The sequence below is a fragment of the Osmerus eperlanus genome, chromosome 8 (assembly GCF_963692335.1).
Source record: "Osmerus eperlanus chromosome 8, fOsmEpe2.1, whole genome shotgun sequence".
Lineage (NCBI taxonomy): Eukaryota > Metazoa > Chordata > Actinopteri > Osmeriformes > Osmeridae > Osmerus > Osmerus eperlanus.
In genome coordinates this window covers 7,495,445-7,522,260 of record NC_085025.1, presented here as the reverse complement: position 1 = coordinate 7,522,260, position 26,816 = coordinate 7,495,445, and the positions used below count along the sequence as shown (strand labels likewise).

General features: G+C 49.5%; 1 protein-coding gene across 3 annotated transcripts in view; it reads right to left on the bottom strand.

Annotated features, from left to right (window-relative positions):
• wasf1 (WASP family member 1) overlaps positions 1–26,508 on the bottom strand; it is a 37,919-nt gene extending 11,411 nt beyond the window's left edge. Inside the window, exons 1-5 of one of the 3 annotated variants that reach the window (XM_062466977.1) lie at positions 26,435–26,508; positions 26,074–26,184; positions 7,665–7,824; positions 7,419–7,553; positions 1,235–1,388 (exon numbers count right to left, since the gene is read on the bottom strand). In XM_062466977.1, the coding sequence (XP_062322961.1) occupies positions 1,235–1,388; positions 7,419–7,553; positions 7,665–7,797 (422 nt within the window). In that variant the 5' untranslated portion in view covers positions 7,798–7,824; positions 26,074–26,184; positions 26,435–26,508. Of the gene's footprint in view, positions 1–1,234; positions 1,389–7,418; positions 7,554–7,664; positions 7,825–26,073; positions 26,185–26,408 lie in introns of all 3 variants that reach the window. The other 2 variants (XM_062466979.1, XM_062466978.1) reach the window with 2 other exon arrangements.
• Between the last annotated feature and the right edge of the window lie 308 nt (positions 26,509–26,816).

Sequence of the window (26,816 nt, the reverse complement as noted above, 5' to 3'; positions counted from 1 at the left end):
AAACAGAGGAGAGGAAGTTTAATGACATGCAGCAACTGGGGGAAGAGTGCCACAGAGGAGCAAGGTATGTGTGTGTGTGTGTGTGTGTGTGTGTAGAGTGTATGGGTGTGTGTGTATTTGTGTGTGTTGAACGTGTGCGTCTGAGAGTGTTTATGTGAGTGAATGAGCAGCAGAGCCGCAGCTGTGCTTGTGGTGGATTTGAACAACAACAGCCTGGGGTGTCTCAGAGAGCCCCATGGTGACAGAAAAAAGATAGAGAGACAGACAGACAGACAGAAAACACACACACACACACAGACACCTGCCCCTCAGAAGGCAGGAAGGATTAGGTTGAGACACAGCAGTTAAACCCACACATACCCTGGCTGGCTGAAAGACCCGGAAGTAATCTACACCTGCAGCTGTTTCTGCTGATAACTGTGTTTGTGTGTGCATGTGTGTTTCTGTAATTAAGAGGCTATTCTTGCAAACCTGCAACTCTTTCTCTCTCTGTTTTGCTCTCTCTCACACACACACACACACACACACACACACACACGCGCGCGCACACACACACACAGAAAGGGGTCTCATCTTGCCGTGATCTCTTCCCGCTGGCCAGACCAGGTAAACCTGAACCACCTAAATCATGGCTCTCATGTGATCTCTCTTTCTCTCTCTATCTTTTTGTTTGTCTCTCTTTCTCTTCTGTCCTTGCTTGCCCCGCCTGCAACCTGAGCTAACAGCTAAGAGGCTGACACAAACACATGGACACTCCCTCACACACCCACATACAGTACATCAATAAACACCCACAAACATAAGTTCAAAAGCATGTGTGCACACACACAATCCTGTTTCTGTTCTTCCCTGTAAGGTCCTTGCTGCTCGTGTGTTGGGAGTATTTCCCATGCTTTGAGCATAGGCATCAATAATTCAGCGTTTGCATTAAAAGAGCTATCTCTCTCAAACACACACACCACCCCCACCCAACACACACCCGCACCTAAACCCACATGCACTGCATCACCGAGGAGGTGATCACTGATCCCATATTTCTTACACTGTCCTATAGGATGAGAGGACACTCTTCATGCTGACCAATGGTGTGTGAGATTGTAGAATCAGCGGCCAATAAACCCCCCGGATTCTAAGAATGGCCACTGACTATGTCCAAGAGGCTCTCATTAGGAAGAGCTAGCTAATCAGGTGTGACTGATTGTGGCCAATCAGCAGCGAGGACTGCCCTGCTGACCTGTAGGGCGTCAGGATGTTGAGGGGCGGCGGCTGCTCGCAGATGTGGAAGGTCTCCTGCAGGGGGATGGGCAGCGTCTGGCGGTCAAACAGCTGCTGGTCCTGGGTGGTGGAGCTGCGGAAGGCTTTCCTCATGGTGATGCCCTGCAGAGACACTGGGGAGAGGAGAGGAGGGGATGTGAGGGGAGAGGAGGGGAGAGGATGTGAGGGGAGGGGAGAGGATGTGAGGGGATGTGAGGGGAAGGGAGGGGAGGGGAGAGGAGGGGAAGGGAGGGGATGGGATGTGAGGGGAAGGGAGGGGATGTGAGGGGAAGGGAGGGGAGGGGAGGGGAGGGGAGGGGAGGGGAGGGGAAGGGAGGGGAGGGGATGTGAGGGGAAGGGAGGGGAGGGGAGGGGAGGGGAGGGGAGGGGAGAGGAGAGGAGAGGAGAGGAGGGGAAGGGAGGGGATGTGAGGGGAGGGGAGGGGAGAGGATGTGAGGGGAAGGGAGGGGAGGGGATGTGAGGGGATGTGAGGGGAAGGGAGGGGAGGGGAGAGGAGGGGAAGGGAGGGGATGGGATGTGAGGGGAAGGGAGGGGATGTGAGGGGAAGGGAGGGGAGGGGATGTGAGGGGAAGGGAGGGGAGGGGAGGGGAGGGGAGGGGAGGGGAAGGGAGGGGATGGGAGGGGAGAGGAGGGGGAGTTAGACTGGTTTGTGTGTGTTTCTTTTGTAATTTCAAGATGCTTGTTGGACTGTATCAAGGTGTGTGGGGAAATGGAAAGAAAACGAGAATGTGTTATAGATCTCTGAAGAGATAAGAGACATAAAAACACACACACAAACACTCACTCTCTCTGCTGTACCCCCTCCTCCATCACACACACTCACACACACACATTCCCCACTGTGAATGGTTTTGGAGAGAAGAAAACAGCAACAAATACACAGCATCATCATCATTAACATCATCATCACAGCTCATGGTAGTAACAGTGTGTCATCCTCTGACAGGGTATTGTTCTATTACAGGTGGCTAGTCAGGTGGCTAAGCGGTTAGGGAATCGGGCTAAGAATCTGAAGGTTGCCAGTCAATTCCCGGCCGTGCCAAATGACGTTGTGTCCTTGGGCAAGGCACTTCACCCTACTTGGCCGGCTTGAAGGAAGGAGGCACGACTCTGCCTTTACACTCCCAAACAACCCCATCAAGACGTTAGCAAATCCTGGAATAATAACAGAGGGGGGAATTGATGTTGCACGGGTGGTAACAGGCGGTAGCTGTCAGAAAAAAACAAGGTTGAGGAATTGCTGAGAGAGAAAAAGACAATTGGACGTCTGACCGACCGTCTGCTAGCGATCCACAGGGCTGCTAGCAGGATCTGAATAATGTATTGCACTATGATAAGTGAATCCACACTCATCCCTGAGGGGATGAAGAAGCTCTGTTATATCCTGAAGGAGGCATGACAGAGAGAGAGAAGAAAGAGAGAGGGAGAGAGGAGAGAGGGAGAGAAAGGAGAGAGGGAGGGAGGAGAGAGGGAGAGAAAGGAGAGAGGGAGGGAGGAGAGAGGGAGAGAAAGGAGAGAGGGAGGGAGGAGAGAGGGAGAGAAAGGAGAGAGGGAGGGAGGAGAGAGGGAGAGAAAGGAGAGAGGGAGGGAGGAGAGAGGGAGAGAAAGGAGAGAGGGAGGGGCTAGAAAGAGGGATAAGTGAAAGCGGTGGATGAGAGAGCGAGAGAGAGAGAGATGAGGGAGGGGGATAGACAGTGTTGTGCCACAAGGTTCATCTCCATGTCTTCAGTGATCTCTCCTGATAGGCCTATTACACCACAGTCACAAGCCAGCGCGTATCCACTGTCAAAATACAGCGACAGATTACCCCACAGACTTGCCAGAGCTAAAATACTCCCCCCCGCTACCTCAATCTCTCTTCCTCTCTTTGGCTCTCTCACTCTATCTTGACTCTCTCTGTCTCTCCTTCACTCTTAGATAATCATTTGAACAGTGTCAACCTGCTGTAGAGGGAGATTGAGGCTAGAACAACTAATAACACTATCATGTAGGACTGAGCTGTACCCACAGAGAGGGGGAGAGAGGGGGGAGAGAGAGAGGGAGAGAGAGAGGTGTGGAAGTAGAAGTGAGATGGAGGGGGAGCGAGCAAGCGGGGGAAAGGTGTTTCTTCAGTGTTATTTCAGTCACCTGAGCCTGTGAAAGTATCATCATATTCCAAGTGAAGACTTCAGACCTCTCTCACACACACTTGGGAAAAGCGACTCTTTGGCATTACCTAGGCTTCCAGTACAGACATAACAGTAAACAGGAAGTGTAAACGACAACAGAGAGGAGCGTGTTTGTCCCCTTTGGACCTCTGACCCCTGGTGTTCTTTTTCTGTCAGTTCCTCAGCTTAGTGTGTGTGTTTCTCTGCCCTGTACGTCTCCTGCCCTGTACATTTCCTGTCCTGTACATTTCCTGTCCTGTACATCTCCTCTAATATGTGCTGCAATTTCTTATCAGAGCAGAGAGGGGATAGTCTGTCTCCCTCATATCTCCCTCTCTCTCGGCAGATCTGATACCATCTAGTCAATATACACTGGACCCAAGAGAGGTGAGACCATACAAACACACCCCGCCACACACACCAGTGCAACCACACACACATACACAATTACATGCTCACATCGACGCACACACACAGTCACACAAACACACACACATTACACTGGTGTGTAAAAGGATTACATATAGTCTCACCTGCACCCATCAGAATAGAGAAGGTAAGGTTTCAAGAGAGTAAGTAATAGTGAATGTGTGTGAGTGTTTGAGTGTGTGTGTGTGTGTGCTTACTTCTGTGGATCACACTAACTTTAGGGATGTGTCTGCTCTAGCTGAGAGTTAACACATTGTTTAGTCTAGTCACTGTTATGATTGTGTAACAGCAGCAGCTTGAGCTGGGCTGGCATGCTGCAGTGCAGAGAGAGAGAGATGGAGGGGGAGAGAGATGGAGGGGGAGATGGAAGGGGAGGAGGGAGAGAGAAGAGAGAGAGAAGGAGAGAGAGATGTAAGGGAGGGGGAGACACCGAGAGGGAGAGAGAAGAGAGAGAGAGAGAGAGAAGGGGAGAGAGAGAGAGATGTCGTGAAGGGGGAGAGAAAGAGGGAGAGAGAAGAGGGAGACAGAGGGGGAAAGAGAGATATTTGTCAAGTCTCTGAACATGCCACATCTCACATCTGCTTATTGACCATTTACCCACAATGTCTATAGAAATGGAAAAAGCAGATGCTAGGGAAAAAAGATTAGCTGGCTGGCTTGTTGCCTGGTTAACCGACTGTCTGGCTGGACTAAACTTGCTGACTGGTTAACTGGCTGGCTGGCTAAGGAGACTGGCATGTAGCTGGCTGGTTAATTGTTTGGCTGGCTAGGCTGACTGGCTGGATAGTGAACTAGAGTAACTGACAGCTGGCTGACCTGACTGGCTGGCTGACTGCTATCTGACCAGTTGGCTGGCTGACTTACTGAAAGAACAACTGGTTGACTGGTTGGCTGGCTGACCGACGGGTTGGTTGGCTGACTTTTTTAGCTGAGTGACTGACTAGCTGACTAGATGGCTACAATGATATAATATGGCCATTAAACAGGGGATATGAGCCATTAGTTTGGCTGGGCAGAATGATAGCGAGCTTGACAGGACACAAATGGCATTCCATGAGATGGAGGACGAGGGGAAATCAATCAGGAAGGGAGGGGAGAGGGAGAGGAGCAGAGGGGGACGGGAGGAGGAGGGGAGGACAGGGGGAGGGAGGGAGGGAGGGGGGGTTGGGAGCAGTGAAGGAGACAGAGAGGGCCTATAGGGCGGTCTGAAGAACGACCTTTAACAGCTTACCCTGCCCAGACGAGTGTCCAAGGACATGTGTGTGTGTGTGCGCTCGTGTGTGTGTGCGCTCGTGTGTGTGTGCGATCATGGACGTTAACCCCTCCCCCCCGACAATGCTCTGCATACTGATGTTATCCTGTTCCTTAACCTTGATATGTTGACCTTCCTCCTTTCATCCTGGTCTGCTCTCTCTCCACCCCGCTCCACCTCACACACACACACACACACACGCACACGCACACACTGACGCATTATGATTCACGACTCTTCCCTGCATATCTAACACTACATCAGTTGATCTCTATGATTGTTTCCCCCTCAGCTGCAGCTTACAATAACCATCTAGGTTTTACCTTTTACTACAGACACACAGACACACAGTCCTGCTCACACACACACACACACACATTTCACACACGCACTACATACATTTACAGCACATCAGATACTCCACACATGCTATTACTGCACAAACACACACACACCTTCCCCGACACCATCCACACGCTCCACACCCTAACCCACTGCCCTCCATCTCCCATCCCTCTCTCCTCTCCTCCCCTATCCCTCCCCTCTTATATTCACGCCCCCTTCCTTGATTTATGACAGCCCACACTCATCCTATCCCCCTCCCCCTCTCTCTCATCTTCTGTCTTCGCCACAGACCACAGACCACTGAGCCATACAGCCTCACACTGAGAATGCCGTAGGTGCTTGTAGTGTGGTGTGTGTGTGTGTGTGTGTGTGTGTGTGTGTGAGAGAGGGTTGTGGGAGATGATAGGTAGCATTTGTCTGTCTGAATATTTCTGTGTCTTCCTGTCTGTCTGCAGCCTAGACCCTGTAACCCCCCTCCCCTCCATACCTGTCTGTCTGCATCTGAATGCACCGTACCTGTCTGCCTGCCTGCAGCCCTGTACCCTCCCCCCCCCCCCCCGACACATGGTGCAGTGTCTACACCCTCCTGCTTCTACTGCAGTGGCCTGTATAATACACCCATCCTTCTATCCCTCCATTCCTTCATCTCTCCACCCCTCCGGTCCAATATCCCTCCACCCTAACTGCAGCAGAGCTGATCTGTATCTTGCAGAGGATGGATGGGGAGGGGTGGAGGGAGGGAGGGGTGGAGGGAGGGAGGGGTGGAGGGAGGCTAGGAGGGGAACCCTGGGCTAAAGGGTAGATGAAGCCTAGCACACACACACACGTGAATATATCCCTTTGTGAGGTACTAGCCTAATCTAACTCAGCGGGAGCCTACAGAGATTGGCTTTGTTGGATGGGAACAGTTCTTATTTCTGTCAGTCTACTAGGCGCTCTGTGCCTTAAGGATAAGACACTGGTAGCTCATTTTGTGGGTATTATGGTGTGTGGGTGCATTTGTGTGTGTGTGTGTGTCAGGGCTGGACAGTGTGTGTGTGTGTGTGTGTCAGGGCTGGACAGTGTGTGTGTGTGTGTGTCAGGGCTGGACAGTGTGTGTGTGTGTGTGTGTGTGTGTCAGGGCTGGACAGTGTGTGTGTGTGTGTCAGGGCTGGACAGTGTGTGTGTGTGTGTGTCAGGGCTGGACAGTGTGTGTGTGTGTGTGTCAGGGCTGGACAGTGTGGAGTCACTGGAGTCTGGTTCCACCCAGGAGTGGATCACCCTGTCCAGCAGAGCTGCAGTATTAGATTAGTGGACTATCATTACATTAGCTACTACTGAGAAGAGGAAGGGAGGAAAAAAGAAAAGTGGTGGGGGGGGGGGGAGTTTCTACTAGTGAAACACAGTTTTGCACATCGCCAGAGATATTTGATTTAACTTGATACTGCAAACGAACACATACTTGTCTCAAACTGCTCTTGTCACATCAAAGTTACTAAACCAACCAAAACATGCTTCTTCAGCTCAAACAGCAGCGTCTGGCGTGATTACCCAGTCCCAGGCACCAGAGACAACTGGGAGTAACGTCATCCAGCGCTGTAAACATACCAGCAAGGCCTCATGGGAAATCGATGGGTGCTATAGAGCATGGTATTACCCTACTGTCTACCCACCCACCCTCTCTTTCGCTCTCTCCCTCCTCGCTCTGTCTCCACCCCTCTCCCTGTCTGTTTCTCTCTCTTCTGCTCTCTTTCTTTCCTTATATCTTTCTCTCTCACTCTCTCGCATTCTCTCTAACCTGTTTAACATGACAGCCTTAACAAAGAGAGGCATTATCTTTCATCAACGGAATACATCCAATTCATCCTTCTATTTAATTTCCTCTGAATGAGAGACCTTGTGTGTGAGGAGAGGGAAGCAGGGTAGAGCGGGAGCAGGGTAGCAGCGTGTGTCTACAGTACTTGTGTGTGTGTGTGTGTGTGTCCGCTCACGTTCCTCCTCTTTGGGGTCCAGCTGGGTGACACTGATGGAGAGGCGGTCCACACGCTCCTGGAGAGAGTTGACCCGGAAGGAGAACGAGTGGGCCTCGTTAAACAGCTCCCCAAACAGGTCCTCTGCATACTTACCTACACACACACACACACACACACACACACAGAATTACCATTTTGTACGTTTAGTGAGTGTACTGTATGCAGGCATGTGTGTGTGCGTGTGTGTGTGTGTGAATAACTCACTCAGACTACTGAGCTGGCGGATTACGTTGGCGAGGGACACGTTGGTCACACATTCCAGCTCGTTTTTAATCGCCCGCGGCAACACCGTGTGACACAGGTGCCTGGGCTCGATGCTCCTCTTCACCAACGGCATGCTGGGATAGCGCTACCGCGAGGACACCTGCAGAGAGACGGAGGGAGAGAGGATAGAGAGGAGAGGAGAGAGGATGGGGAGGAGAGGAGAGAGGATGGAGAGGAGAGGAGAGAGGATGGAGAGGAGAGAAAGAGAGATGTGAGGTGGGAGAACAGAGACGGAGAGATGAGAGGGGAGGAGAACGGAGAGGAGGGGGAGAGGAGGGGGGAGCGGAAAGAACACAACGAAGGGTGAGATGTAAGGAGGGGGGGGATGAGAGACGGGAAGGAAGGAAGAACAAGGGAATGGTGATGAACAAGATAGATAGAGAGGGAAGAAGTCAAGGAGAGAGTGACAAACGTGAGTTCGTTGTAATCCAGCAAAACTACACGCACACACACAATCACCCAGCTCCCCAGGAAAATCATGAATAATACAAAGCAATGGGGGGTTACTCCTGCAAACCTCACTAAAGGCTTTCTATGCAGCTAGCCAGCGTTTAGCGCTTCTACCCTGTACACACATCACAGTGAGGCGACAGGAGGGGGGGAGGTGAGACTAGGAATATGGCAAGCCTGACAATGAAGCACAGAGTCAAAGTTATCATTTTAACGAACCATATTGTGCATGGTTCTACGGAATCAGAGCTTTAACCACAACAGCTCACAACAGAGTCAATGGTTGACTAGGTAATGCACACACATGCTAAATTAAACACCCTGTTTTAGTCAACTTTAATTGAAGGCTGTTTGCGTATGAGTTTGGGTACAGGCGTAGTTAAAGAGCACAAAACACCCAATTACTGGGCTAGCTCTCCAAAAAGTAGGTCCGGGAGGTATTACAAAAATGGTGGAAGGAGACGGGGTGGTGGGCGGCCTGTTGACATGATTCATGGTGGAAGCTTCCTTATAGAACAGCAGGCTCTGTACTGGGTAAACCTATCCCTCTTATTTATCTAGGCTGTCACTGAGCTGGGTAGGTCTATGGGGAAGGGGTGGTCCATGAATTCAAGCACACACACACACACCTAAACTCATCACCAATCCCAACCCCCATTTCAAATAGTAAAACATCTCTTTTGCTCCTCTCATCAATCCTTTCCTCTGTCACCCACACAGACACACCCACACAGACACACCCACACAGACACACCCACCTCCACGCCCCCCCCCCGTGTGTGCCCTTCCCATGACCCTGCATGCAGTGACCTTTTCCCCATGGTCATGTTACCAGTGATTATGCTCGACTCCCCCAGTTGCCAATTGCTCAATTTGCTGCCCCACTAACCATCAACGTATGTGCTGAACACACACACACACACACACAACCAGGTGACTAATGTAGCTGCTGGACACGGTTGTGCCCGCTGCCCCCACCACCACCTCGTAGCTCTCTCCATCTACTTTCCTCCTCTTCCTCCCCCCTGGAGGTCACCTCCGACGAGCCCAGGGCAGCGGGCCTTCTGAGGGGCGGGGATGACACACAGGCAGGGTGTGGCACTTAACGGAGAGACAGAACCAGAGCCAGAGACGCAAACCCAGGCTGTCAGACCGAGTGGGAGGATGAGGACACAGGGACACAAACACAAGGGTCTTTAGGACGGAGTGGGAGGCCACTGACAAGAGGATGCTGGGAGAGGCTTCATCCTGGATCCAACTGGCCAGAGAAAAGAGAGGATGGCGAGAGGAGGCATAAAAGAGGGATGGCATGAATATAATAAATGAGAGAAGGAAGGACATGATGCTGCCAAGACGTGCTCTTCTTCTGCTTGTGGTAAACCCACGTACACACACACTGTGTGGGCGTGTGTTTCTGTCTGTGTGAGTGTGCGGCTGTCCGTGTGTGTATATGTGTGTGTGACCATAATTACTGATTGCACAGTTTCTGCAGTTTCTGTGATTGGACAACAGTTGACTGATGATGAGTCATATATCCCTGGGTGGGAGAAAAGAAAGGCTTACACACACACACTCATACACACGCATACATACACACACGTGTTTATGGACGTGTGTGTGGATGTGTGTGGACACGTGTGTGTCAGTGCGTGTGCATCCCATGGGAGTCTTCGCATAACACGAACGTGTGCCTGCAGAGGTGTGTCTGTATGTGTTTGAATATGACTAAATGGGACGCAATAGTAATTAGCAGCCACCCACACGTGTCACACGGCTGTGAGTGGCGACCTCACTGGAGCAGGACTGGAGCCAACCTATGCGTGCTGCCTGTGCTCTCCCCAGGAACCAGCATGCAGCTCCTGAAGTGGGCCCTGGATTCTGCCTCACAGTCAAAGAAAAGCCGATCTATCAAACCCCTCAGAACCTGTTCTGTTTTGTAGCAACCCGTCAATATCCTGGCTATCATCTAGGAGAGAACAACAGAGACAGAGATGACAGAGAGAAGGGGGCGATGGGAAATAAATAAAGGCAATAGAGGGAGAGAGTGATGGGGGGAAGGAGTGCTAGAGGGATAAAAACTGAATAGCCTACTGTAGAAAGATAGAAAAACCGACAACACCTTGTGTCAACTAGCTTAACTAGTCCGAAACGACAAGTTTAACGAGACAAATGAGCCAACACAACCTTAACAAGGTGCTATTGTTACCAAACCAGGAGCAGTGCTCAGGCTAGTCAGAACAGGCCGTTATATCACGCCCCAACACTTAGAGGGGCCTTAACGAGGGCCGTATGACGAGGAAACCCTTAACGAGGGCAGCTGAGGAGAGCATCTGGTTCAGAGGGAAGGTTCTGGAGGTAGGCTAATAAGCTTTGGCGATGGGACACTTACAAGTCTCACAGAGAACATTTTTTTTTTTTTAAGTAATTAAAAGATCAAGCAGCACTTGGATGAAAGGGTCCCAGTGTGGTGGTGAGGTGGAGGAGGCTGGAGACTGGAGTGAGTTCCATGGCTAATGCCGTCCGCCAAGTGTCGAACAGAACTCAACCATACCCAGCCTCTCTTCACACGCATGGCACCGGGAGTTCAGTGGAAATGACAGGGCTTCAAAACAATGAGGCAACAACGTCAGATTTTCTTCATTCAGAGCCTCAGGGAAAATAGCCTCCTCCTTTTCTATCCATTTTGTAAGAAGCCGGCATTGAGAACTGATGGACATTGTGGGAATTGTCCTCAGATCTCCATTATTCACCCAGAGACATCGATACAGCACGCTGATCATCCATTCGCTCCAAAATAATGTATTTCTTTCTTTCCCTCTACCAATCGCTCTCTTTCTCTTGCTATTTCTCCTCCGTTAGCTGAGATGTCCCTTCACCTGAACGGAGGAACATGGTCCTGCAGCTGCAACTCAGCTGAGGGCAGTGCTCCACAGCAGAGCCTCTTCAAACCCTCACAAAGGAGCCATGAACACAGTCCAATCACCATCTTCATTATCTCCTGCTCGCTCTCTCTCTGTTTCAATCATTCTATATTTCTCTTGCTCCATGTGTCTCTCTCTCTCTCTCTCTATCTCTCTCTGGCATTCCCGTTGCTCTGGCCTACCCACCTCCCCCCCCCCCCCCATCCCCCTCCGTCTCTCCCTCGTTCATCCTGGGTGGCGCACTGTGTCTGTCACACATCACCATGGCAACGGAGCAGGGGGATGCTGGCCTCTCCGCCCCTGGGGAAGGATACGGGAGGCAGGACGAACCATGGAGAGGAGAGGGAGTTCCGGACGGAGATACAGTCCTGTCACCAGGCTATTACACCTCAGATAAAAGCGTCTGCCAGGCCTAAATGACACATTTGAATAGAATGAGTGGTGTGTAGAGGACTGAGAAAGGACCGCAGAACCTTGAAGCTGATTAGGAAGTAAGGAACGGGTGAGTGGAAAAAAACTGACAAAAAGGATCCAAAAAAAGAAACAAAAAGAGTGGGAGTGAGGGATATGAAAAAAGGGTGAGAAGAATCGCAATAAAATGTGTGTAAGAGAGAGAGGCTGAGGACAAGAGAAAAAGATGTGTGAAAGAGACAGAAATGAGGAATGAGAGAGTGAGACAGAGAGAGAGAGGCAGAGATCGAAAGGCATTCAACTATTGTTGAGACACAAGGAGGCGGGGGAGAGGGTGAGTGTGTGTGTGCAACAAACTCCATTTGTGACTAAAGTCTCTGAGCAAAACTAAATATTTTCCAAACCCTCTCTTTTGTCACATAGGAGCCGGCGAGACAAAACACACCACAGCGGAAACATTGAGCACTTCTGGCTACAATAAACAACAACCAATCACAACACACAAACCTCTGCAGCAACCAATCAGAAATGACTACAGAACAGCAGCAGCCAATACTAGATCAAAGTTCTGAGTCCCACAGCTGGTTATGATTAGTCAGAGAGGAGCTGAAGAAACGATTTGAAGAGAAACCCCAAACCTCCCTTTCAGACTGGGAAAGCTCAGCAGTGTTTCCTGTGGTTCAGACACGAGATGACAGAGATTCACTCACAGACTCAGGGGGCCCGTTTGGAATGAAAAATATATAAACAGAACCATTTATCGCTTCTCTATTCTGTTGTTTTATTGAAGGATATCTGCATTTCCAACCGCTATTTGTATAATTTCCCACTCTCATTAAAACAGTGGACGTTACATTTGTTGTTTTCCTGCACCTTTTTTCTTTTTCTCCATTTTGAACATGATCAGCTCTTACTCTCCCTCTCTCCTTTTCTTCAGATGAGAAGGCGCTGTGACAGTTGGCCTCATGCTTGTTTCGCAGACTGATTCAGAGTTTATCCGTCCTTGAGAAGGTTGAAAGAGATTCCGATGTGTCAAAACACATAGTTACAGAAATAGAAAGGGTAAAGCAGTGGGAGGGAGAGAGAGAGGGAAAGAGAGTGACGGGATGGATGGAAGGAGAGAAGTAGGCTGGGAAGGATGGGAGAGCAAGTGAAAGAGAGAAGCAGGGAGGGAGGAAAAGAGACGGAGAGAAGAGCGATGCGAAAGTCTTTTCGTTGGGGGGAAAAGATGACAGGGCTTATCAGACGCCACACCTGACGCCTCCCTTCCCGGTGGCCCATGATGCTTTGCTGCTAGTGAGGATGGGCTGTCAGCGCTGGAGTCGCTTGACTGGAGACCTGAGGCCTCTGACGGAACACAGCGTGCACAACACACACACCCACACACACACCCACGCTCGTAGACCTATGTACTCACACAAACGGTCCTTCACCACTCTCTTTCCTCTGACAACTCGCATATCACCCTAGCGGGAGATACCAAAGCTCTCTGAGAAAACCGTACCCTCTCCTGCACCCCCACCCTCTCCCCAACACCACCACCTTCATTAGGAAAGGGACGATCCCAGTTGTGTGAGGGATCCTATAAGCTGTCCCTGTCATCCATCCATCACTCCCTCGTGCCTCTCTCTCCCTCTCTCTAACGCTCTCCTTCCACCCATTCCGCATACCAACCCCGTCCCTCTCTCCCTCCTTCTCTCTCCATCTCTTCTTCTCTCCATCTCTTCTTCTCTCCTTCTGTCCCGTGTGCCTTCCCTCTCCCTCCCACTTCTCTTCACTCCAATCATCTCTTCTCCCTCCCTTTTCCATCTCTCATAATATAACTCCAGATCACGTGAGCACAAGTTAGAGTGGCATGTGCAGACATGCCTGCCAATTAAAATGTTGTAACAACCTCCGATTTGGTGGAGAGACAGCAGCTATCAGGTCCCTGACAGTGAGGTGTTAGACCACACACAAACGTTATTGGAAGGCTAAAGAATACACCTCTGCCAGGTTTGTCAAGGTAGGCTATGCAAGCAACATTATATTAAGCTCTGTGTCAATCATTCTATGAGGGATAATGCTACATTTACATTTAGTCATGTTGTCATGCTAGTCATGTAAGATTGGAAAATAGGTTAGGTTACAGTTGTTAACCAAAGGCTTCACCTGGCTGTCTCCAAGTGAAAGTTGAAGGGGAAAGTATTAGTGGCTTAAGTACTCCAAAAAAGACAATTTCCTGTCTACCGCCTGGACACACAGAACAGGAAATCCATCACCCCCACAGATAGAGATAACTCCCCACTTAACCGGCTGATTACAGTCATCAGCTGGCTGGCGGGCTGACGGTGGGTACAGGGCTCGGAATTAACTGCGTCCCGTCGTCGATGAAAAAGATGTCTGGGACAGTTCAACACTTTGGGACGACTGCGGGACGATAGACCATAACGATATAAAATGCACACACCAGTGGTTCAACACGTTTAAACACAAGGGCCGCGTTTCCCAGATTCGCTAAGAGCTTCTTAGCGCTAAGAGCTTCTTAGGAGCGCTTCAACAGAGCGCTCCCAAGAAGCAGTGAGCCGTGTGAACACGACCCGGGACGCTCGGACACCACCAAGATGACAGCGCTTCTGCCCCTCAGGGAAGACCAGGGACCCGTCATGAAGATGTCTGTGCGTTGATGCCCGATAGAGATAAGGACGGGCGGCAAGATCTCGACGTGAAAGTGGTGTGAGGTGAGATGGAACCGCCCCAGACCGACGCACAGGAGAACACACCGGAGCCTGCGTGGTTCATGCCAGCCTTGGTGCCAGCCTTGGTACCTACCAGATCAAATGAGCTGGATGTCTAGTGATAACATGAACATTCCACGTCCATCCTTCAATAATATATGGCGTGGGTTAGAATGGTGCAGCTGTGCTTGTTATGCAGAGGTTGGGGGGTTGGCTTCATTACACTCCCTCACTGTTCACACGGACAGTGAAGGTCACTGGAGCTAACTGCTAGTTCCCTGGTTTAACCCACGTCAGCTAGTCAGACACACACACAATATGTGTGTATCTTACAAACACTGTCTACAATACACACACACACTCACTCCCCCTCACTCAACCACAGAAGTGCTGTGTAAGTGCGCAAGTCAGCCAAGGCAACACTCTCTCACATGAAAAAGTCACTCCAGCCAAAGGAGTGACTTGGCGCCCCTTTGTTGGCTGTCCCTTGGTTGCCCTCAGCGACCAGCAGATCCAATAAAGATACAGGGTACTGCGTTTGGCCAATGGTCTTCCTCCACATCCCAGACTGGATCTGGCTCGGCACCAGTGTGCTGTGTGTGAGTGTTTGGAGTTATACCACAATGTGTGTGTGCGAAAATATAAGTGTGTGCAAGCTGTGCATGTGTGCGAGGATATTTCCATGCTATTTAAACCTTTCGCAAAATGAAAGCTCCTACCGTGCCAGTGAAGGACTGCTCTACTCCTGAGCTGAGCAGGATGGAGAGAGAGAGAAAGAGAGAGAGAGACAGAGAGAGAGAGAGAGAGAGAGAGAGAGAGACAGAGACAGATGAGTAGGAGAAATGGAACACCAACAGTATAAACACACAGTGCTGCTAGCTGGTCATTCTTAATTAAACAGCGTCTCCGCCAATTCAGCATCCTGGTTCAGCGCCAAGGTGCTGAATAGGATCAAAAGTGCAAGCGACTCCTCCGCACCCTTCTTATCCACTTCCTACTCAGTCTTCTTCTTCTTCTTCAGAGAGCAAATGAGCTCTCCATCCCTGACGAGCAGATCCGCCCAGTAACATGGAGGACTTCAGAGTGGGCCCAGGCAGAAGCAGTGTTGGGCTGAGGAGGGCAGGTGGGGTGGATTACGGAGTGTGACTTCCAGGGCAGGACGTGAGGGGTGCAGCTGGGAGGGCCACTCACAGGCTGGGTCCTGTGTGAAGATGAGATCTGGTGCCATTTTGTTTCCCTGCGCATGAATGGTTCGATTCTGGGCCAAACAAAGCCGGCAGGCGGTGGCGGTTCCTGCTGGTGCCCTGTGACCGTGCCAGCGGGCACCGCCTGGCAGAACAGACCGAGGGTCAGGATGGGCCAGGGGGTTCTAATGGACTACCCGTTTCAAATCGATGAAGAGAGATTCTATTCAAGTGTGCCAAAGAGGAGCCTTTTCAAATCCAACAAACGCACAATTACGCACGCACGCACACACACACACTCTCTCTCTCTCTCTCGAACATACACACACACACACACACACACAGTCTCAAACTCACTCTCCCACTCATGTAGGCGCACATAAACACACACACACACACACAAAGAACACAAGGACAGTCACAAACTAATTTTCCCACTCCTGCACGCCCACACATACACACACACACACACACAAAAGCCTGCCTGATCTAATGAATCGTGCCAGTCAGTGAGTTGTGCCCTTCTGCCAGCTAGGCAGGACGGCAGGGCCCTCTCTCCACAGGGCTTTCTGCTCTCTGCAACTGGCATTTCCTCACACAGAGGTCAGAGGTCAGATGGTGGGCATCATGTGACCCGCGTCTCATGACAACTGAGGGCCCTTCCGTCTCTTGCTGGGTAAGTACTAAAACCACACGGGTGGGCAGAAGGGTGGGAGCGCATTCTCTACATTCTAAATATGTCAAGAGAGAGAGAGAGAGAGAACGGGGGAGGAGAGACCATGACAGGAGGAGGGGAGAGGGCGAGAGGGGTGCGAGCGAGGGAGAGAAAGAGGGGATGGTGAGGCAGAGCGAGCGAGAGAAGGAGGGAGCAAGCAGACGGTGTGTAGGGTTCCCAGTCCACCCGGGACACATCCCCAAGTGCCCTCCACTTACTCTGCTGCTCCACTGCACGATGATCACTATCGATTAGTTGTACCTGCCAGGCTGTCCGCCAGCCAGTCCACCCAGGTTTTCTGAACGGTGGCCATGGACAAGGTGCCCGCATCGTTTTACATCACTTTATTTCGATAGAGGATGACGCATGCACTGTGTTTGTTAAGTGTGTGTGTGTGTGTACACTCGAGGGTGCCTTCAAGCTTCAGCAGATTGTTTTCAGGCCCATCCCTGTACACTCACACTTTCCTCTCTTTATCTGTCACAAACGGTTTGGATTTCTCTGTACATCCATCATTTCATACTTGCGACAGCGCTGCTGTAGGACGCAGTGAATGAAGGCGAGATGTTCTCATTCTTTCTCTGTCAGAGCACATTGTAAGGCTTCCTGCTCGTCTCCAATCCACACATCTCCAAAGAGAAGCAAATCAAATTCTTCCTGGAGGTACACCACTTTTCTTCTCCTTCTCACTCTCACTTTCTTTTCCTACCCTCTCTCATTTCAAGCCCTGGGCATTTGGCCCATTGTTTGCCGGAGCTGGCTTGCAGACCAATGAGAGACTGTGTGTGTGTATGTGTGTGAGATTGCTGATCTAGTCTCGTCTCTTATCGCAGGACCCACACCTTTTCTGTTATCTTTACTAGCATTTCGTCCAAGCCCCCCATCCATAAACCTCTGTTGGTGTGTGTGTGTGTGTGTCTGTGTGTGTCTGAGTCATTGAACAGTTGTCACAGTAATGTCCTACACTAGGCCCTAGTGTCCTCAACTGGGTCCTAGTGTCCTTGGTTGGGTCCTACTGTCCTAAGCTGGGTCCTAGTTTCCTGGTCAGATGGCTGTAGAGAAGCTGCTGAATATCAATGATAAACAGACTGAATAAAAGCCCTGAACATGCCTCTACTGGCCTGCAGTACTACCTTATCTTCCATTCAACAGGCCTCAAATCTTATGGGGAGCTGGCACTTCAGAACAGACATGAATTCATGCCAAACTAGACCCTCCATCCTCCATCCGTTCAGAATGAGCCGTCAGAGACGAGTGCTCCAAACACAAGGACGTGACGACAGGCCTTGCGTCGGCTTGATGGAAGAACAGTTTTTGTTCTTCTGCTAGACTTTGAAGGCGAGGTCAGCCTGGCCAGCAGGCGTAGCTTTTTGGTTGTTGTCATCTTAGCTTTGCTTCCTCACATCATCTCTGCTCCAACTTACCACGGATCACTGTCAGCCCTTTAGGACAACACCCAATCATGTCCAAATAGGAAACTCTCCAAACGTCCAAATAGGCACTTAGCTGTGGCTGGAGCTAGCTCTGGCCGACTAGCTTAGCCGTGTTCAAGAGTAGTCTGAGGGGGGAGAGGGAGGGGGACTGACAAAGGAGGTCAATAAATGAGTTTCTGTTTGAGAGAGAAAGAGCCAGAGAGAAGGAGAAAGAGAGAAACAAGCAGCAGTCCGTTTGCCGCTCTTCCTGTCTGCCCTCTTGTCACTCTGTGTCTCTCTTTCTCCTTGTCTCTCTCTCTGCCCCCCTGTCTCTCTCTCTCTCTGTCAGGAGTCATCCATCAGGCGAGGTCTTAGCCACGCAGATGAGGCTGCTGCCTCCAGCCACCCCTAACATTTACACAGGCACACACACAGCACCATGACCCCTGACCCGACAGAGCAACGCGTGTGGGCGGGCCAACTCCAGATCCTCCCGTTCAGCCCAAGGGACGATGCCCTACTTGGGATGACAGTTTCAGTCCAATACTACATTCTGTTGCCTCGCCGTGTCCTACTTGAGGGCCCAGAGCTGTTTTCATCCATCATGTAGTCAGAGAGGAGCCGAGCTGGAACTCTTCTACAACACAGAATTCTAATCATGTTCTAATGTGCTAAACAGTCTTAACAACAGTGGTTGATAAAGTTGCTGATCGTGTTCAACACCATGTGACTAGGACTGCTGATGTAGCTGCCCTTGTTCACAGCTGGGAAATGAGTCTATTTCGCTTTCTCACACACGTACACACGCACACAAAGACACACACACTGCCGTGCTTCTCGGAGCACAAACGTCCCCTGCTCCGTGTCTGAGCAGGGTTTCAAGGCCCCCAGGGGAAAAGGTCAGGATCAATCGAGAGCGCTCACCTAATTAAAGGATCTCTCTCCTCCTCCCCCCTCCTCTCCTCCTCCCCCCTCCTCTCCTCCTCCCCCCTCCTCTCCTCCTCACCCATCCTCTCCTCCTCACCCCTCCTCTCTTCCTCACCCATCCTCTCCTCCTCACCCCTCCTCTCCTCCTCACCCATCCTCACTCCTCTCCTCCTCCTTACTCCTCCTCACCCCTCCTCTACCTACTCAACCCTCCTCGATTCCCTTCTCATCCCCTTTCCCTTCTTCCCCTCCCTCCTCTCCCTATCAGTCCCTCACCCTTCCTCTCCACTACACCCTTCTCACATCGCTTCACCTCCTTTTTGCTCATTCCACTCCTTCCTTCACCTCTTTCAAGGATCAGTGCTTGCATTTGGATAAAATAACCTGCCGAGCCGAAGCCTAAAATACTGCAGTCCATCTGTCGGCTTCGCAGGACTCACACTCCTGCACCTGCACAACTTCGGGTGTGTATCTGTGTCTATGTCAGACTGTGTGTGTGTGAGAGAGAGAGGATGCTCAAGGCACTTATAAATATTTGAATAACCTAACCACATCTCATAACAAATCTGGTGTTCTGGTGTTATGACACCTCTAAACCTCGCACACAATCACACTCACACCTCTTTAAAATCATTTTAAGGAACCAATTTTAGTTATCCTTTTATAGCTGTTTTCGCTATAACGTATAATATACGTGAAGTTCACTCATTTTCCCCCAGTGATTTTAAGCCAGAGTGCCTGCGGTTTCAGCTCATCATGCCGACCCTGGGCCAGTGGTCGTCTTAGCAACAACGCCAGTCTGACCTCACAGCCATAAACCATATGTTCTCTGTCATTCACACACACACACAGACAGACAGCCTAGTCTTCCAGGTAAGGCAGAGGGGGCGGGGCATGGCAGGGCTCCGGGCAGGGCTGTGGAGGGGACAGGCTCCCTAGCTGGCAGAGTATTAGGATGCTGTAGAGTTGAGGACCACCACCTCTCTATCAGTCTTATGTAACAGAACACACTCACCCTGCCTGCAGGGAGCAGGCTATTCAGACTATAAATGGATGGGTCTTACGTAAGGGAAGCCCTTGTCTTAGCAGGATGTGTATTCCAGTCATGTGTTTCGAGACCACAAATATCAGTCGTCATGGCTGCTCCATTAAGCACTTATTAAACCTGGATGCTGTCCTCTATAGCTTTACCAGCAGGCTGAGAGACTAGCTCTGTATCTCCTCCTGCTCCAGCTTCGTGCAACCGAGGGTATGTTCGCCTCTTAAGTTCTGGAGCATCCTGCATAGACGCTGTCCTCAGAAGCACAGAAATAGACCCCCTGAACCCTCCCCCCCCTCCCTCTCTCTCTCACACACACCTCTCTGCTCTCCTGGGAAGCCTGTCTTGCTGAGGGTGAATCTTCAGATGAAGTGGAGGTTGAGAACGGCACATGAACTTCCACTGATCCAACGCCTCCTTTACTTTCTACCTCCCCTCTCCTCTTTTCCATCATCTTCTCCTCTACCTGTCCTTCATCTTCTCCTCTACCTGTCCTTCATCTTCTCCTCTACCTGTCCTTCATCTTCTCCTCTACATCTCCTTCATCTTCTCCTCACCATCAACCTTTTCTTTCCTTCTCCTCTACCTCTCCTTTACTCCCAGAACAGGACCAAAGTCAAGCCTCTTTTGGATTACTGTGGCCTGATCAAGCTTAGCCGTCCTGGCAGGGGAAGAGGAACATTTGGTCCTCTCAAAGGTCCCACAACCTCCCCACCTAGCCGTCCAGACAAACATAAGCTACGGTAATACTTAAATGTCCAATATTTTCCTTTGGATTGTACCCTGGTTGGATGTTTTTAACCACTGTCTTTATATCCAATTCCACCAGCCTTCTGTGGAATTCCTCGGCCTCTGTGTGACCTCTCCCCTGAAGACAGGTCCTGCTCCCCCTCCCTGTGAAAACCACGTGAGGATGTCGATGATAAACACTGATCATGCTTTGAGCCCCATCAAATCACCCATTAATAAAATGTCCCAGTGTGTTTCCCGGCAGTGCCTTTGATGCGGATGGCATTTCCTGCTGAACATAAAAGACAAAGAGAGATGGCTTGTGAGCATCCGCTTTCCAACAGACCCATCTGGAATGCTAGTCTGTCATTGGTGTGAGCCTGGGCCCCGTTCCAAACCCAATCAGACAGGACTGGGCTGCATGCAAATCCAAACGAGAGCTGGCTCCTCGCGGTGAGCTCTAATTAAGCAGCCAAACATTGGCTCCTAAGTGAAGGCTGCAGTTGTCTGTGAGCACAAGCTTCCCTCCTGAGGACCGGGGTCAAACACATTGAGTTGCCGCTCCTCTTCCCCCCCCCCCCCCATATCACACTTTACTCTCAACACCAAAACTGAATTCCTCACTCCACCTCGCGTTTTCTCACTTTTTCTCTCTCTTTCTCCCTCTATGATTTCTGTCCCTCTTTTTAACTCTTACTCTTTAAAAGACAATGGAAAAGAGAGAGAGAGAAAAGTCTGTCTCTCTGTCTGTCTGTCTCTCTCTCTCTCTCTCTCTCTCTCTCTCTCACACCCTCATCGTTCATCCCTTCCCTTCTCTCTCGATCTTTCCTTCCGTTCCCGCGCTCACACTTCCTGTCTTGCGTTTTGAAAGGGACGAAACAGGGAGAGAAAATAAAGGGGTGTGCGTATGAAAATGCTAATGTGGTCCTGCGTGGCAGCGGCGAGGCAGTAATTGAATCCTGCTGTCAGGGGTCTGCTGTCAAGGATTCAGCGAGAGAGCGAGCAGGCGTGAGGAACACAACTCATCTCCCCGCCCCTCGGAAGCAGCCATCAATCAACACACATCACTGCGGAGACCAGGCCGCTACGCCTCAACAACGACCAATCAGTAGAGAATCCACTCAGAGAGGGGTAGAGAGCGATGGAGACGGAGAAAGAAGGAGAAGACCTTATCCTTTTTTACGAGGTAAGAGTGAAAATGAGGTTGAGGAATCATACAAGGGAGAGAAAGAGCGAGTAGTGAGGAGAGACAGAGCAAGGTAACAAATAATGAAGGCATTGCAACAAAGAGAAAAGCTGTTTGCTCGCCGTCAGGGTTCCTGCCTTCAGTTTTAACTGTCGAACTTCAGTTTGCATTATTCAAATCTGTTGTACATGCACAGGAAAATGAGCTGAGCAATCCACCAGCCTGGAGCCTCCGCTTCACTGTGCAGCAACTACAATAGAGCACTCTGAAGAGGAGGCCCTCTGTTTCTCTGGTCCGCTGGTATTCATCTCAATTCTATAAGAACAAAACTCACTGTAGTCAAGGCCTGAATGTGTGTGTGTATTGTGTGTTTGTGGATGCCTACTGTGGTCAGTCCATTTTAGACAGCAGGTTGCAAAATACCTCACCTGCTTGGCTAATCAGGACACAAAGGAATCCCCCCGTGCACACACACATGCGTGCGCACACACACACACACACACTGCAACCAGACCCCATTGTCACTGAGTGGCCAAACCGGGTGACAACACAGTACACAGTATCTCCTGGCTGCTTGGGGCAGATGTCAGCTGCATTGTGCTGGGTGACTGACTGGAAGGTATCGGGCTACATTAACCATCAAAACAAACACGCACACGACACCGGGGGAGGGGCCAAAAGTCCCTACCTGACCTCATTTTATTGACCAGTTGAAGTCCTAACTAAGACGAGGCTAGCTTACCTGCACAGGGGCTCTCGATGTACAGTAAAAACGTACTACTGATAAAGAGGAGCACCAAGCACCACCATTGCTGCTTAGCCTTTTGGCAAACAACCTCATAGACTACTTATGAAAATCGTTTTTCAAATTAAGGTTTTAAAGCTCAATTCAACTGAAACAGAAGCCTCCCAAAACACTTTAGTCTACTTGAGGACTCGAGGAAACTATCAGCACGCTTTTTAAAGCCAGCAACTTAAAAGCAAATAGTGAATTTCACTTACAAAACAATGCAAATCTAGGCTTCCCTAAACAAGCTCTGCAATGTAAAACCTGACTCTTTTAAACCAATAGCACTCAGTAGCAAATGAAAACAAGCTATGCTAGAAAACAAGCTAGCTTTAACTAAGGCTGATGAGTGGTGTTGTTGTACGGCTGTGTAGCAGTTAGGGAGCTAGCAGGGTGGACACAGCCGACAGACTTGACCACTCAAGGAGAGATGGGGGGCTTGCATCATGCTGGGAGAACATGCTGACTTTCATTTCCACTCAAACACTATGAAAAAAAGAGGGAGAAGAGCTGATGGAGGGAAAGAGGGATGAATAGTGAGGGAGTAAAAGAGAAAACAAAGAGAGAGAATGAAAGAGCGACATATTGAAATAATAATCTACAACGTCAACACCTGCTGTCTATTGTTTACCCTGAACTTCAGAGAAAGGAGGGGAGGTCAAAAAGAGGGAGTAAAGGAAGGAGGGTGGACGGTAGACAGACAAACAGATCCCACAGTAAGTGTATGCATTTCCTACTGTAGGGTCACAGCACAAAGAGAGACAAGCAGGTGGAGTGGAGGGTTAAGAGGGTCCGAGGTGTGAAGTTGTGTGCTGGGTGAACTTGTCATTCCTTCCCTCCTGAAGGAGATGAGGCGTGAACAGCGCACCTCTGCTCTACGTGGACAAGTGGAGCACCGCATCACCCAGGTCTAGGCTATCTGTGGTGTCACAGACAGATTAGCATCCTGACAACGCGCTGAGTGACACCCTCACTGCCCTCCCGCTCCCAAGAAAGAGAGAAAGAAAGGGGAGGGATGAGACACTCGGAAGAGCAGTGAGGGGCAGCTGGGCTGAGCCCTGGTCTGAGGCAGCACAGAGGCTGCATTATGGAGGCCTAAGCCTGGGGAGAAGGGGGAACAATGGCCCCTGTGTGGGTCTGCCTCTGGAGGATCACAACAGCTGGGAGATACAGGAGCTTCAGACAGGCCTTCACACACACTCTCTCTCTCTCTCTCTCTCTCTCTCTCTTATATAAAACCCCAAACCCATTATTTTGCTCTCTTTGTTCCTACCACCCCTCTTTTTTTTATCATTATCACTCTGTCCCGGTATTCTTCTCCTCCTTCCGCTCGCCTCCCTTGCTCTCCTTCCTTCTATTATTCCTTCTCCACTCCCCTCTCTGCTATACCTCTCCTTCATGCTCCTCCTATCCCTTCCCTTCCCTTCTCTCCCTCTCCCCCTCTCCCCCTCTCTCTCTCTCTCTCTCTCTCTCTCTCGCAATGGGGTGAGATCCTGCAGCATGAGAAAGTGTTGGACTGGCATAGGATCAAAGCAAAGGCAGCAAAAAAAAGAGAAAAGAAACTGGGTCCAAAAAGCGTCTGTGAGAGAGTGAGACGCTAAAGCACTTTTTCTGTGAGCGCTCCCGAGCAGAGGGAAGAACTGAATACTAGTGATGTGGACAATTTTCTTCAGCAAAACCAAGTCTTCCGAAACAGCACCAAACAAAACAACAGCAGCTTCTATTTAGAGAGTCCTACCTCCAACACCTTTAGGAAGATAGGTTACAGTAAGTCTAAACTAGGTATAATCCAGCATATGGACTCCTGTATCATAGAATGTGTTCTGCATCCTACCTTTGCCCCCCCCCCCCCCCCCCCCCACACACACACACACCTCTTGGTTCGGGTTGATGCTTTTCAGTATGCTTGTTCCAGTTTGCAGCAAACGTGTGTCAAGTAGAGATAAGGAAACCCAGGCGATATGGAAAACCCACTCGTAGTAGAAGTGCACACTTCAAAGATAACGAGGGCAGTGGTTTGGGACCAGGCTGAGGAATGCTTGCTGGAGCCAGCTAGTCTACACTGCTCTAGCAAGCTCTACATCTCCTCAGAGCTGGGAATAGGTGAACTGGTACTGTTTGTGTGTGTATGCTTGTGTGATTTATTTCCTTAAATTTCTTATGGGGGGATCCTGGGGGCATGTTTCATGTGCATGGGTTTGTGAAATGTGGGCATATGAGTGTGTGTGTGTGTGAGAGAGAGAGAGGGAGAGAGGGAGAGAGAGAGAGAGAGAGGTGTGTGTGTTGTGATTGAAATGTGAGCATTTGAGTGTGATTGGACGCTAGACTATAGCTCTGGTATGGGGTCAGTCATGTGATGTTTTGAATGCCTATGCTGCAGAACGATAGTCAACAGCTGTGAGTGGGCATAGTCTATAGGGGGGCAGTCTGGGTTTAACATGGCTGCCTATGGGAACCACACATTACCTTCAAACACATACTTATATAAATGCATAAATGTAGATAAAGCTGGCCTAGATACCCCTTCTCCAACTAGTTGATTCAATGTTTCCTAGGTCTTGTAATATGTCTTGTCATAGTAAAAATCTGATTTAATATGGGAGGAACTATGAAGATTAAAACAAGATATTGCCATATCACAACAGATAAGCACTCTCACAATATAATCTCCAAATCTGGACTATTAAAATAAGCATGATACTGATGCTAGAAGCGCAGTTTATCTACATCATCAACCCTTGACAGTGGGCCAGTTCGCTGCACCTTTTCCCTTCCAAGCTTTCCAATAATACTGACTGCAATGCAATGTGTCAGTCACTACCTGCGACATGTTAAGGGTGTAGATACAAACCTGTTGTTAAATTTCCAAAAGTCTGTAGGCTATGCTGGATGGGACTTTCAATTACATTCGGGAGTCGATGTTAACTCGGATAGTGCAGTCTAATTTCCCATGTAGTTCTAGGAATATGTAGGCTATATGTAGCCTAACAATAACCTCTTTAGAAAGAATCGGGGTCGAATTTCACAGTGCTTCTTGCAAACCATTTTTACTGACTACAGGTTTCATATAGCCTACCATATCCCCACCCCCATGGTAGCTGACAATCGAACTTCAATCCAAACGAACTGAAGCTAAATCGAATTCGACCCTCACCCTTTTTCCTTGATAAGTCGATGCATTATACGTGTAAGCAGAAATATCGTCGCTATACTCGAAGGTGACATCCTGTTAAAATAGTATTCCAACCTGTCAAACAAGTGCATAATTAAAACCCAAAACTATGTAGCGTGTCTTTATTTGAAAATGTTGAAGAATTTTGTTTAACTCTATTATTCATCTTCCACAGATAGTCAGTGCGGTGTGATCGTTGGCATAGTGCATCACTATCCAGTCGATTCTTATAACGAAAGCAATTTGTGCAGATGTGAACCCCTCTCCCCCTTTTATCGTGGAATTGCATGTGTCTTCCAACTGGCGGACACTAATAAAATAAATTGCACCTTGACAAATATTTTTAGCAACTCTCGAGAGTAGGCTATAAAATATTTGTGCGTGTAAGAAAATGACAGTTGTCAATCCCTTCTAATTGTTAGCTCACCGGGCAGTCACCTGTTAGTGATGGAAGCTAGAAGATGCACCATTGATATGAGTGGCACAGTTCGCGGACTGAGTGATGGCCAGTCAGGATTGTATTACCACAGAAATCAATTGACAAACACTACGCTAGCTACCTGGTTTCGAGTGTTGGAAACTCTGAGAAAACCCCAAAACAAGTAGTACAAACTTACAGTTGTAATTGTCGAAGCTAGAATTTCAATTTTCTTTGGTTAGATGTGTGAAGATTCTGAAAAGAGAACGTTTTAACGATACCTTAAATGTTTTTAAGATTCCTCCTATTTTCTTGCCATTTCTACCGCAGAACTGTGCACCAGCTGATTCAGTCAGTTCAGGTATACATCCTCATTCCATACTGTAATTAGACTGGAGAAAATTAATCCCGTTAGAAAAGCAGGAATGAAGGATCAAGTCACAATTTTCTTCCAAAGGGATCCCGATAATACTATACGGGGAGTAAAATGGTCGATGCCAAGGTGACGACGGGCTTTACAAAAACATAATCTCAACAATTTGATCAGCATGAAAGAAAATTCTACCTATACACAGCTTAGTTGACACGGTCTCCGTTTTTTTGCAGATGAAATTACCTATAGTACACCGTGATGGTACGTACCACTTTCTATTGTCGTACTATCCCACGCTGTGAATGCACTGGGAGCCACAAGGCGAACCCGGGCACAGTACCTGATTGGTCCGTTTCCTCCAAAGCCCTCCTTGGTCATACTGGCCATCCAATAGAGGGTAAAACGATGAGAAGCAATTTGATTATACCAGCCCTCACTGTACTTCGCAAATTGATTATTATTTTGTGTAAGGGTGTAACTTTATGAACACTAGCAGAATTGATCAATGTCAACCAACAAATAACTCAGACACATTATGACACACTTTGTAGCCTACATGAATGCAAGATCACAGATCGAAATTGACGTGATCAATTGATATGATCCTCTCATGGCAGTATTTTCTACATCTGAATGGACGGTGATTCTGTC